Here is a 14,637-nt window from a genome sequence, read left to right as displayed (position 1 = left end):
ACCTTTTCTTTGGTTCAAACCTGTTCCGTTTTCAATGGCCTGTTACTGGGTATAATTATGAGGATATTTTTCAGCATTTTGCTTTCGGAAATAGCTAAACTTTAAACCAAGCTATTAATGATGCAATAATATATATAGCCCCTCAATAAAGACTATTTTTAATGTCAAGCTACTAGCTTTAAAACTATTTTAGTATGCCAATAGAGCTTTAAGAACCTTTTATACATAACAAGAACTGATTCAGCAAAATCTGGAAATCAAGAATTTTTGTTCAATTAAGAAAAATCAATATTGATAATAATGGCTTGTTTGGCAACCTATTAAATGGTTGCTGCCCATTCTAGAGATTTAAAAAAGGGAAACAAAGGCATCGCTGGGTTATATAATTCCTTCGGTGAAATCTATGAGAGATTTGGCGATCCGGATGCACTGCAGCTGGAAAAACTGATTCGTTGTCGGCCACAACAGGCAGATAATGAGGCATTAACATGGGGACCGGGTGCGGCATTATTCGCCGAAGGGAAGATGCAATTTTACGCACAAAAAAAGAGTTGACGATGGGCATGATATGGGTGTGGGTGGTGGGCATTGGGTGGAGCGGTGATGCGGTGGGAGTTGGAGTGCGTCGATGTTGATGCTGCTGCGGGGGGTGTAAGCTTAACAACGCAACATAAATTAACGCATATTTCAGTTGCAATTTAAAAAGCGCACAAAGCGAACGCAGCCTGCAACGGACGACGGCGATGCTGGCTGCGCTGCCAGCGTTTCAATTATTTGTTGTTGTTGCTCTGGTTGGCCTTGTTGCTGTTGTTATTGTTATCATTAACATTGGTGTTGTTGTCAACAGTGCCAGTACAGCGCATTATTTCAGCTCCCCGTTGCACGCACAAAAAACGAATAAAACCGACAACGCCCCAAATGCTGCAAAAAATGCTGTCCCCCCTCCTGTAAGGATGCATCGATGCGCCTAAAAGTATGCAACGCAGTGGCCGCCCATCTGTCTGCCCTGTCCCCCCATTTCGCACACCATCACAGTTCCGCACACACACACACACGAATGCAAATGCATACACAGTGCACATTCGCGCTGCCTGTACATTATTTACCTCTTGTTCGTTTTTTCCCCGGGACAGCGGCGGCAGCGCGTTTTTTACAAGTTTTATTGCATGCGTGCGCGAGTGAAAAATAAAATATATAAAAATATATATCGGTACCGCTCCAGCACGAACGACCACGGCCACCATTGGCCTCCATGGCCGGCGAACGAACAGCCGCTCAAAAAATGAACAAAAAGCAAGAGAGATGCCCAAATGCGAAAGTGCGTGCAAGCAAACGGGCCAGCAATGTCCTGGATGCACAGGATCAGGGTACATAGGTGCACTGATTGCCTCCATCGAGTGGGCGGCTGGGCGGTTGGATGGCGGCGCGGAGTGGACAGTGGGGAGGATCTGGGGCAGGAGGAGCTGCTGCAGCGACGGCAACGACAGCGGCAACGGCAGCGGTGACCATAAAAAACCCCAGCAGGACAGACGCCGGGGCCAATGGTGCGTATGTGTGATGTCGGCAAATGTTGGGCGACAACAACAGCAAGAACAGCAGCAGCTGCAGCAGCGGGAGAGGAAAAATAAATTAAAAATGGTTGGAGCCGCTGCTGCTGCATTTTTCACTCGCATTGTCGTTTCTCCATTTTTTAAGCTCTGCGCAAATATATTGAAAATATTTCCCTTTTTTATGCCTATATTTATTATATTATTTCGCTTTTTTTGTTCCGCTTTTTCACTGTTTGTTCGCCTAAAAGCGCACAACATTTTTTAATTGGGTTAGTAATTGAAATTTATCGAGAGGCTTCCACGCACTGCGAACTCCAGCAGGCAGGCAGTCCAATCCAATATACAAAGCCAAATGAATTCTAACGCGTTTTGGTCAGCTAAAAACAAATCAAAAAGAATACTATCAACATCTCTCATAATAACGGAAAGAATCGAAAAAGTTTCAGCTGAAAATCACCATAAAAAATGGCTTTGTTTGCAATAATGCATTTTTGGGTATTGATTCCTTTTGGCTGGTATGTTTAAAATTTCAATTTATTGGGAAATTTTTATCACGCATACTTAGCTGTTTCCATGTTCATGTTTATTTATTCAAGTATCTTTAATTACGAATATTTATAAAATATATAAAATAAATAGAAGCATGGCAGTAGATCTTCCAGGCTCCATCAAAATAAAGGTGATTAACAATATATTTTATTACTGGGTCATCGAGACAAAATCTATTTTTTCAAAAGTTATCATCGCTATTCTGCACTTTTACAAAAAACAGGAAAAAGTTAACTTTTTTTGAAAATAAAGAAAGCGGGCAAGAAAATTGATATCTTTTCAACTATATTCTCATATTTTCATTTGTTTCACATGGGAGTTATATGATATAGTCGTCCAATTTTGATTAAATTAGAACCAAAGGTACAGATTGTTTTTGGGTAAAGTTTTAAATAGATAGTTTTTAAACTGACAGAAATGTTTAAAGAATATGACTTGACTGTTTAAACTAATACAATTTATATAATTTATATGGTCGTAGATGTCATCCTTACTGCGTTACAATCTTCTGACTGCAATCGATAAAACCCTCTGCAAGGATATACTCTAAAATGATATAACTATAGCTTAATATCACTTATTACCTATACAGACTATTAATTGATAAAACTTTAAGATTTATAAGGAGTTCTGTTGATAAATTTTAATTGTCTTGTTCCTTTAAAGTATTATTCATAATTGCAGTAATTATTGTAATTTCCTGTGAACATTTCTAACTTTAAGGTGCCAATAAATCACAATTATCAGCACGATTTGGACAACCTTCTCAAAGGACCAGATGAAGTCGAATTTCATTGCGCCGTGATGGCAAGCCAAAGAAAATATAAGGCCGAAAAATGTTATTATCTTAGGATACAAGTGTACAAGTATAATGCATGCTGTTCTCTACATATTTATTAATGCCATCCAGTGCCGTCCGAAATTAGAAACCAAAGTGAGCTATACATTGTGTGTCTTGAGGGCGGCCTGACTTGGAAAGCAAGTCAAGAATTTATGGCCCGCTGCAGCTGGGGTTTGGGTTTTCTTGAGAAAGTTTGCCGGAATAACCCCTTAGAGAATACGCAGTGGATGCAAAAACTGCATCAAAGTGCAATGGCAACAACAACGACAAACACAAAAATGCAATTACCGAAATGATAACAAGGCCTACGAGCGCATAAGGCTTCGATGGACATTGGACAATGGACGGAGTCCTTCATCTTGGACTTTGCTTTTCCAGCTCAAGATGTTGCTAAGGCCAAATTGCTATGTATGTGTGCCTACGCTCGTGTACATGTATATGTGTGTGAGTGTGTGGGTGAAGTGAAGCATAAAATATATATTAATACACAAATGTACAAAAATGCAGTATTCGATTGTAAAATACCTTACAAAGACGAACAAATATTTGTTTTCTATATTTATTTCGTTTTGATCTATCAGTTACCCAGTTTTGTAAATGCAATTCGTAACGAATATATTTGTTAATTTTTGAACCCAAAAATAATAGGATCAAAGATGAATTTGAGAAAACCAAAAGAACTAGAAACATTACTGGATTTCCATAAAATCTTCTGGCAAAACACATTGTGTTGACCCTCATTTAAATGGCGAACAACCCGAGATAGTTTCCATGCCCAGCGCATCCAGATCTTAAAACACATTTCTGTTTCCATGCCTCTCTATAAATATTCACATATATATGTGCCAGGGCAAGATACTCGTATGCTTACGCATCCGTGCGTTTGGCTGTGTGTGTATGTGTGTTTTTGAGCAAGTCAAAGATTTTCTATTAAATTTTAAATAATTCAATTTTACATTTTACCAAAAACATTGCAAATGAGTAAAGTAAACCCAGCACAAACACACACGAGCGCACAAGTGCAAAATGCAGCTGCATCTCTAGACATTTTCGTCTACATATATGCTTGCACATGCACATGTATCGGTGAGGTGGCTGCATCTTGTCCAAAAATGTTTCATTATGTTTGTCTTGCAACTCGCACTGTCCACTCCAAGAAAATCTTAAGCCTGTCCCACCACCCCCACCCCGTTGCAACGCCTTTGCATTTTGTGAAAATATACTGCATATGCTTAGACGTTGCATTTCACACTCAAGTGTGTGTGTGTGTGTGCTCTCTGGGCGGTTGGGTGGTGCGTTTTCATTTGGTTTTTCGCCGCACCACTGGCCCAGCCATAAGGCACACATAAGTTTCTTCTTCGGGCATCCTGTATATAATTAGGATGTGCCATGTGCCGGGTACAGTTTTCTATGTACCACAAAGTGCGTTGCACTACATAAGAATCCGAGTGCGTGTGTGTAGGTGCTTAGGTGCGTGTGGGTGTGCATTAAATGAAATGCTTGCAAAAACCGATTACATCCGATTTTTGGTAGTTATGCCCGAAAATATCATTATGATTGCACTATTCACTCACTCACACTGGCTCCTTTCGGCTATCAAGCTTTTGATCTGAAAATATCAATTATTATTAGCAATAATAGATAGCTTAAAGTATTTCCCACAGGTCTGCCGCTGATTAATTATGCCCTGCTGAATCTTAAAGACGTCGTATTCATAATATCTGCAGAACTAACCATATCTGCACTGTTAATAAATTACAAGGCGACAAGGGAATGTGAAATAAATGATTTGTTAAACGAAAGGGAGTCAGCTTCGTTTTCTTTCTGCATGCGCAATTTCACAAGCAAATCTTGGGAGCCCCTCTAAATATTCGCATTCAAGTGCAAGTCGCAGGACATGTGCCCCTTTGCCCCAAGGATCCTAACTGCTCCCTCGTCTCCCAATGGACAGCACTCTTCTTGAACCTCGTTAAATTCAGCACACACTGTCCAGAATGTGACGGCAAATGCATAAATTAAAATTGCACATAAATTCTGCCATAAGAAACGACACCCAAGAAGACCCAACGACAACGGCGCCGTTGACCCCCACGAACAGCCCCTTAAACTCCTAAGCAACTGCCCAAGCCCCTCGTCCTGCCCCTTCTGACCGAAATGCGTACTCGTAATTTGTGCTTATTGTGCAAGTCCGATGGCCAAGACGGCAGTGGGGGATGTGCGCTGTGGGCAGTGGCCAGTGGGCAGTGGGGTCATAATGGGGCTGGAAGGCCCGAGTAGCGGAGACTGTGCCAAGATGCACACCAAGTCACAAAAGAACCGGACAGCGTCAGCACCCACACCCTCCAGAACACATAAGCGTACACTGGGCGAAAACGCAGCAGTTACGCAAAATGACTTCGGTGTTCAATGAAAACAGAAGCTCATAGTTTATAATAATAATAAGGTGGTTAGATGACGAAAAACGTTGAGGCTAAGATCAAAAGCAAACAAGAAATGTAAGAAGAGTATCAGATTGGTTTTTCAGATATTGGTTTTTTTATAGGTATATAATACCTTTAATAGAATATTATAATATCTTTATAAAAAAAAGTGGCATAACAATGTTTATTCCATCGGTTATCTAATATTTTTATGATCTAGATTCCCACAATTCAGAAACTGTACTTTGTCTTAGTTCATATTGTGCATTATAATAGAGTTTACCAATTTATCAATACAGTTAAAGGCATAGTTCTAAACCTTTTTCAGATTCAATCTGAACATCAATCAATAAAAAATAGATCCTTGTAAAAAAGTGCTAAAAAATCGGAGCTATTTTAACATCGTAAAGTGAAGAGTTAGCAGGCTAGACAACATAACTATCAGATCCTTCAAGGATCCAAATATTCGCTCTGTGCACTTCGGACTAAGCGGCGGAGTTCCTTTGCCTGTGTGTGTGCTAAAATTGAGGTAGGCCGCCGTATTGAATGCTTGGGTGGGTGGGCTGATGCAGGGGTGGCCAATCGGGGGTCGGAGGTCAGGGGTCGCAACTTGCACTCATCATCAACTCAAACTCAATCAGCAGCAGCAACAACAACAACAACAGCAACACCAAGAGCAGTGGGAACAACATTAACAACAAGAAGGGCATCGGCAACATCGCGACACAGTGCGTGTGTGTGCGTGCGCGAGTATCTGTGTGTCGCTTTTGACATTTACTTTATGTATTCTTCGCATGTAATGAGGTAAGTGTGGAGTGCAAGGGGATGTCCTATGTACGCGAATCGCTGTACGCACACTAGCACATACTCGTATGTGCATTGCCGTTAATTATATACTTTACACGATACGCACACACACACGCACGCATGTAGGCGGGGTGGGGAGATAGGCGGCGATTTTAATGTACAACAAAAGCGCATTGTTGTTGCCGCCGAGCGGAATTGTGTGCGGGTATATAGGTGGCACCCGCTCTCTATTTACAACAACTACTAAGTGCGTGCCACCTATATATGCACTTATATCCCCGCTATGTACAGCCTTAAATCGTTTTGTTAAACTTGTAAATACAAGAAAAAATAATTTTCCATTTTAACTCTCTTTTTTCACGCACAAAAACGTGTGAGGTTGCGAAAAAATTGCAAAATCTGTGCAAGGGTGGCAAGAGGTTGCCACGGGCATAGGCATAGGCACACGGGTGGATTGTCCGCATCCCTTATCATTATGATAAGAGGGGTCAGGCCGCCTTTGGTCGGGGGCGTGGGTATTTGTGTTTGCACTGCACTTTTTTGCAATAGCAGCGGCGACCACAAAGGAGCTTGTTGCTGCCCTTAGTGATTGTCGGTTGAGAGGGCTTTCGAAATCGCGAATGTATGTTGGTGTGTGCGAAACCACCATATGTTTGTTTATCCAATTGCGAATTTGTTTGATTGGCAAAGGCAGACCAAATGAAGCAGATAAGTAATACAATCACCTATATGGCGCATTTTAGGCCATTTATTATAACCTGGTTACTTGTCACCACGAGATCAACATAAAAACCATAACGCTAGGGCAATACCACTTCGAAAGCAGAAATACTCAGTTACCGACTGAAATTTAAATTCAAATTTGAATTCTCGTTCCATTCCCCATGCTACTCCATAGCACTGGTATCAGTGTTGGCTAGCACGAAAATACACAGGCGACTTTAACTTCTAGTGGCTAAATTGGGAACTAATCAGTGGTTTGACTGCGCGCCACCTAGCGGCTGAACAATGCTCGTGTAGAAAACAGGTATAACCAGTGTATGATACATGTCGTCTGGCAACGCTGACTGTTGACACTATTTCACACGGATGGCATCCCTATGGCGCATGGCCATGTTTGGCGCGCGATTCAAAAAACTTTAATAATTAATTAAATCTTCTGCTAAGCTTACTGATTGAATAGTTGTTTTAATTTTAATCATTAAATCCATCCTTATTACCTTCTTGGCATTTAAAGTTTATAAATTTGTGTTGGATTGCCAATTACTTTCAGTTGCTATTTACAAACGGATCCATTAATTTATCGCTGGAAACCCACAGATTGAAAACAGTTTATTAAACATTATAAAATTTATTTGTCGCAATAAAATACAATATTTGTAATGTCAGCAATATCATTTGTTAAATACTTCAATGCATGATGATGTTTCACTCGACCCAGATAAATTAGAGTCCTGTAATGAGAGATCAATTATTAAAGATATCCAACGTAGATTGATTTAGAAAACTCACCTCGAAAATCTCCCAAGAATGTTAGCAGTTGCGAATGGATTAGACATAAAAGATTCGTTTTAGTCGGGAATAATATATTATTTTATAACAATATCATGCATAAGCAAATGTATACAAAAAGTGCAGAAGTAGGAGTAGATGTGACTGAAAGTTTAATCTAGTTTGGATCGAATTCAGAAATTAGGCTATTGATTGGACGTTGGAAATAAATGGAAGAAGGTCGTAAAGAAAACATGCCAAAATATTGGGATAAAAATGGGGCAAATTCTTACAATTTTACTTTCCACAGGGGAAAAATGAAATCAACTGGTTATACATACACGCAGCATTCCTCCAGCTGTTTTTTATTTGAAATCAGTTGTTTGACTAGCTGGATATAGTTATTGGTTATATAATTGTTTCTGTTATGGGAATATCGTAAAGAAGGAACTGGATTTTAATTTAGATTTCAGCTGGTTGTTGACAAACTGCGCGGGGATCAGAATTTTCCTTTAGTAAAATTCGCCAAAAACTTTATTTTTGGAAAATAGTTTTGAAATTTTACCACTTTGAATATAAATGCAAACGATTTGGTTTCTTGTTTTCAGTATATAACGTTTGCTTGTCCATTCGTCACAGCGTAATTTGCTACGTTATCTAAGCATTGATTTTTACAGTGTATGGTGTTGTCTTGCAATGAGTTTATGACAATATGATTTGGTTTTTATGAACATCGATACAGTATATTTACATTTTTGTAACATATGCGTGAAGGTGTTTCGATTGGAGTACCTTAAGCCTAACTCGCAGCTTTTTCTAGAGCAAAACACAATTTACCTTTCCGACCTCAGGATGCAGCTTGAAGTTCGTCCTTAGAGTCCTCGTCCTTGGTGCATAGATGTTTGGTTTTCTTGGGAATAAAACCTAATTTGTTTTTGGTATTTCTGTCAAATCTTTTCTTTTTGAATTTTTATTATTGAATAATAATTAAAATTTTACAATCGCTTTACTCGGTTTTGCCTTCTGTTTCGTCATTGTTTCCTTTCAACTTTTATTTTATGTTCCTTCTATAATTTACTATTTAGGTCAAAATGACCAATTTAAATTTTCTTCTAATTTTTTATGTCATATATCTTGTGTTCTTTAGTTAATTCTGTATGTTTCTTTATACGCAATTATTTAAATTTAAATACTAATAACGACATAAAAAATCAGCGCTTTTCTTTTGTTTTCTGTGTTCTTTGTTTCTTTTCACTTTTTAAAATTAATTTAATTTAAATATTTACTAGGTTACGATTTCATCCCGCTTGATTTGGTTTTTATTAAACCCTTTTTAAATGACTAATTAAATATTAATTTAAAGTTTTGTGTGTTTTTCATTTTTATTTTTAATAGAGAAAGGAGTTTGGTTTTTGCTTTCTACGTTTTTTAAGAAATATATACCTTTTATGTATATTTTTTAAAATTCTTTTAAATGCAACTAGTTGTAGGAAAAAGTTTCATTTGTTTCAAATATTTTCTTTTATAATTTATTACATAGTATACTATATATATTTATATATATACTGGTTTGCCTGTGTAAAAAGAAGTATATACGTATGCACATATATATCCATGTAAATATACACATATATGTATAAACTGTGTATTAATGGTTGATCATGAACTATTTTCCAAACTGTCCTCATTATGCTCTAGAACTTTATTAGTTTAATCTCCGACATTCTGCTCCATTCGATGGCCTCGACTAATTTTGACGATTAGTCAGTCAGCCCAGATAGCCTTACTATTTCCTATGTATTTATTTACTGGGGTGACGTTTTTCTTTAAAAATTGCTTATATGAAAACTTTTGTTCAACTTCAGCTAATTGGATGTTGAACATAATCCAGTTATTGATTGCTATTTGAAAACGGCCATCAGATATTTCAGTTGGGCATTTTGGTTTGCTTTCTCTTGTGTTTAAATAAGCACATTTGATGGAAATGTATAAAAGATTTAAAATTAGTTATTGTTTTTATTTTTCATGCTGGCAGCTTGTTTGCTATGTTCTCTATTATTATTTCTTTTATACTCTTAAGCGTTAGGATTGAAATCTATCGTTAATCGTTCTCACTGACACTCGCATTGGAAAAGCATACAAAATAAAATACATGTTTATCAAAAACATTAAGAAAGTCCCCACAAATTTCAACCGTTTCGCATCCATTGGTTTTCCAGCTACTCCTGTGGGCATACAACAAAATGTACAAATAATTTCACCTTTCATCAAAATATAGCAAGTTCTCATATTATTTTACATTTGCAATCTTTTTTATCAAAAGCTAAACCTTATCTGTAAATTTCGATCAATCATTGAAAGTTAAATCAAGCAAAAAAGAGTGGATCAGAAATCTGTATAGTTGGGCATACAAAATCTGCATACAAAGTGATGTTTGAAAATTTTCCTCTAACCGAATCGCATAAAAACCAATTTGCTCGATATTCATGTTTGCTTAACTATTTCTTCGTTCTGTTCGATATTCGAATTATACTTATTGTTGCTTGTAAATCTATTTCTAGTATGTTTTGTTGAGTTCGCGTTTCTTAGCTCCTTGGATAGAGTCTTAACAATTTATGGTTTTGTGTGTAGCCTAGTCTAAATTGAATGACATCGTTTAGTTGCTAATCATATTTCCATTATTTATTTTTGAAATCTTATATGTTTTCATTTTGCATCTTCACTGTGACTCATACGCGTTTGTTTGCTCTTGGTTTCGGTGTGTTCGTATTGTTTATATTCAAAGAAAAATTCTGATTGTTTACATTGCACAAGATTTACAATTAGAAGCAGAATAACTGTAACTTAAAAATTAAAAAGCTAATTTCATTTCGAACGTTTTCTTCGCTTTTATGTGGAAAGAAAAGTCAGAGTGAATTTTCGACCAACGCAGCTTTGCTTTTTTTCTATTCTGGGTCATGGGATCCTTTTGCTCTGGAAATGCGCAGTATGCACAGGGATCGTCCTGCCAGGACCTTCCCCAGCTGATCCTACGCACTTCCCGAGAGATCCGCCAGACCTTGGTAATTTTTAAGATTTTGTTTCTTGTATTCCTTGTCTTGTCATCTTGAAATTGTGTGCTTGGCTAGTTGGCGGACAGAAACATACAAATTGGCATAAGCTGGCCATCGAACAACCGAGTGTGTGTCCTGTGTGGATTCGTGTGTGGTACAAATATATGAAAAGTGGGGTCAGATGGACCCACACGCTAACTCCGTCATATATATATCATACATATATCTGTATAAAGCTCCTTGGTTTATATGTTTTGGTTGTTGTGGTCTGGGATCAGTATGTTTTGTGCGCTCAACACCAGAGCAAGCACATAATTACCCATGCACCGGCATGTTACGTGTTCTGGGATCTGTGATGTTCATTGTTATTGGTATATCTCGAATGCGCTACTTGTTGGTCTGCCTGGCCTCTGATTTTCTATCAAGTTATGTTCGGTTTGTGTGTTGAATTGCTTTCTGGTGCCTCAACTTTGAGTATTTGTTAAAAACAGAGGAGTGAAAATTCAAACGAAAATGTAAATGAAAATCAAAATGCGTTAGATCAATACAGAAAGTTAGATTGTATAGAGGTTCGCTGTTCTCAATGCGCTGAAGGAGCGAACTCTTGCCCTTTTGTCGTGGACCTCGCACAATAGTTCGATCGATCATCGTTTGCATCACCAAAAATCATGCAATTCATCAACACGCAGATATTATTGCTCGCAACCATTTAATTTATAAATTCATTTCCTGTGCAGCGCCAGTCAACATGAAATGCAATCCGTCGGATGCATTTCATTTACTGTGCGCCATTCTGGGCTCATCTTCACCTGCTGTGCCGCTCGTCAATTACTCTCATGAGTTTTTGATTTTTCATTTTCTTTTATATTCCAGTAAATTTTCTTAATTCCAATTCAGATTGGTTATTCTATTGGTTTTGGTAGGGTTTACGGGGTTTGGTTTTTACGCTTAGGGATTTGGTTTTCGATTTATTTTTCGGCTGGTTTAGACATTCAGTTTAAATTAAGAGGGGAAAGGGGGCACTAGATACACAGTATTGGATATGTAGGGTTAATTGGTTCTGTTTCGGAAATGCAGTTTCGTTTAGAGGGGGGAATGTGGCGTAATCACTTAGTTGGCCTAGGTACTAATTGTTAGCAAAAAGTTGCTCGGAACAAATCTCTGGACTGACTTCAATGCTGAAGAAGAAGATACAAATTTGGTTGTCCGTCTGTAGATCTCAATACGTTGGGTTTTCATATCGTAAACGAGTCGCAAATTTCCCACCTACGTTCCTACTACGAGTATAAAGCTCACAAATTGAAGTTTTCCTAAAAGGTTTGGGGGAGGCTTTTGTTCTGCTTTGAAAAACTGCACTTTCCATTGAAGTCTGTCAAAAAAAAAGTTTCGAAAACGCATGTGACTATTTTCGCTTATCCTATAAAATAGAACATATAAAATCTAAAAAGAAAATATACCCGTTTTGCTTGCTGTTCAAACATATATAGTATGTATATATATATTCAATGGAAGAAATCTAGATACTGGCTTGTGGGGGCTTGCGGGAAGTGGGGGGATTTCTTTGGTTTACCATTATATAGATTTTTGTATAGAATTAGGAAAATTGGAATTAGTTAATTTTTAACGTTTTAGTATATGATGTTGGTTTAGTCTCTTATTTGTTTAGTGTCTGTTTGATTTGAATGAAAGACTTTTAAACGAGAAGTTTATAATTAAATTATTGTGTTTTCAGAGACGATTTTTAATTGTTTTTTTTTTTGGTTTTTTTTTTTGGATGTATTATTTAGTTGATGGTTTTTATCATGTCTTTTCCTATTTTTTTGTGCTTTTTTAGTGTCTTTTTAGTTTTAATTTACTTAAAAAGTTTCGTTATTAATTTAATAATTAACAAATTGATTTTATAATAAAACCAATAACAATAACCACCTCGCCCATATGGCTACGAGACAATAATATGTGGTGCTGATAGTAGTACAGCTATTGTGGCTAATATTGTGAACATTGTGAATATGATAAGGCACAGTCTGTCAACGACCATAGCTGCAAATTTCCAATCATTGGCAATGTCATTGCACTCGTCATCTTTACGTAGCTGTTTGATGTTTGATTAGATTGATTATGTCAGTTATCACAGGAAATAGTGGGTTGGTTTGGAGAGAAAGAGATGAAGCGAAGAGTTAAACTTGGTTCAAGTCATTTTTTCTTGAGTGCTAAAACTAGGCTGCGCATGCAAAGTAATACTATGGTATTCGGAATGCAATTCAAGAGCTAAAACTGTGGTTAGTACAAATGAATGATCTGCGCAAATCTGCGGATCTGCAGCAGTCGCCGGCTTACCTGATCAGTTATAAAGCGGATTTCCTTTAAGATTAAACCTAATTCATATTCAGTTGATGATTTGATGCACGTATGATGGGTGACCGCATCCGGCATTCGGGTGCTGCCAATTGGCCCAATGCTGCCATCGTCGCCTTGACTGTTTTTGGTTTCATCGTCATCATTTGGATCCGGCCGAAAACGAGAAGAATGAGAGAAGTTTTGGCACGTGAGTGGCTGGATTCACTTGACCCAATCCCAAATGTGACTCGTTACCCATAAACCGTGCGATAGAAAGCCGGGTTGTGTGGCAGTGTTCCGCCGGGCGTCATGGGGCGACAATTGTGCCGGAAGTCATCATCGATGTCTAGTACGTTGGCCAGCAGCGATTTCGACGAGCTTCATTACGGGGAATAAAGACAGCTTTAGTACCCTCAGTAGGAACATCTAATGCAGTATGGGTGATAAGTACTGTTCCTGCTCTCGCTTTACACTCAAAGAAAGCAGCAGCAGAACTGCGCACTCAGAAAGTGTGAGATTGAAAAATCGATAGGTTTACATACTTCAGTTTTAGGTATGCATTCATACTTTATAAAATCAACAATGATTTGTATATCTAATAAGTAATTTATCTTGATCAACATATCGATACTTTCAAATGGTTAGTGCTAAATATGTTAAATTGCTATGTTAGCAAGATTAGTTTGAACACACAACATATCTATGTATGTATACATAATGTAATCTGCAGTAGTAACACCAATAACTAGATTAAGTACCGCTCTTTCAGCTCAACGTCGGAGAGTATCTGGTGCTTCCGCTCGGAGGATGTGTCCGAACAGGGCGTGGTCGGGAACTCCAGGATCAGCGGTCGTCCTGGGCGACTCATTCGCAGTATCCATGGCAGCCAGCACAAAAACACGATGCGTATCTAAGCGGCAGGTGGCGAAATGGAAACGTTTAGTGGGACGGGCCCGGGAATAATCCGATCAAAAATCAAATTTGATGTATTTATGCTCCAATTGCGTGTGCGAAAAGTTCGTGTCTGTGGATGATGATAGCCTCCCTGCCTGGGTGTGCGCATATGAGTGTGTGAGTGTTTGTGGGTCTGGAAAAGTGTTATTTTGGAGTGGGACCGAAAAATGTGTGGAAAACTCAGGCGGGCTTTCCACGATTTATGGGTATTTTGCATGAAACCGGCACTCACACCCAGACAGATGACCACAAGTATGATTTATATTTGATTTTGATTACAACTAAAGCAACACTGTTTTCAAGTTGCTGCCCGGAGAAATGAGGAGCAACATGTGGGTGTTCGTTGTTTGGTGTTTGTCAGTTTGCAGGATGATTTGTTATTACACTTATAATAATATTTATGTGGGTTGTTGTGTTCGTTTCGTTTGCGAGAAATGGACTGTGTTCGCATTTCGCCATGGTCTCTGCTTATTTATAGCTACGGTGCATGCAAAATTTATGATCTACAACACAAACACGGATACAGATACAGATACATGTACAAATACAGATAAACACGTGTATAGCACGAGCCAGAAACACACATACACAACAATGGCAATAGCTATAATGACAGCAACAATAACAAACAACTG

General features: G+C 38.2%; 1 protein-coding gene across 2 annotated transcripts in view; it reads right to left on the bottom strand.

Moving 5' to 3' along the window:
• Window positions 1–9,366: 9,366 nt before the first annotated feature.
• Window positions 9,367–14,637, bottom strand: part of LOC6611249 (neuronal acetylcholine receptor subunit alpha-7) — a 52,001-nt gene continuing 46,730 nt past the window's right edge. For both annotated transcript variants that reach the window (XM_002035768.2, XM_032720198.1), the window contains exons 11-14: window positions 13,807–13,958; window positions 13,304–13,426; window positions 13,049–13,187; window positions 9,367–12,803 (exon numbers count right to left, since the gene is read on the bottom strand). In XM_002035768.2, coding sequence (XP_002035804.2) covers window positions 12,651–12,803; window positions 13,049–13,187; window positions 13,304–13,426; window positions 13,807–13,958 — 567 coding nt within the window. In that variant the 3' untranslated portion in view covers window positions 9,367–12,650. The remainder of the gene's footprint in view (window positions 12,804–13,048; window positions 13,188–13,303; window positions 13,427–13,806; window positions 13,959–14,637) is intronic.

Source organism: Drosophila sechellia, chromosome 2L (genome assembly GCF_004382195.2).
Source record: "Drosophila sechellia strain sech25 chromosome 2L, ASM438219v1, whole genome shotgun sequence".
Classification (NCBI taxonomy): Eukaryota; Metazoa; Arthropoda; class Insecta; order Diptera; family Drosophilidae; genus Drosophila; species Drosophila sechellia.
This window is presented reverse-complemented; position numbering and strand designations above follow the sequence as displayed.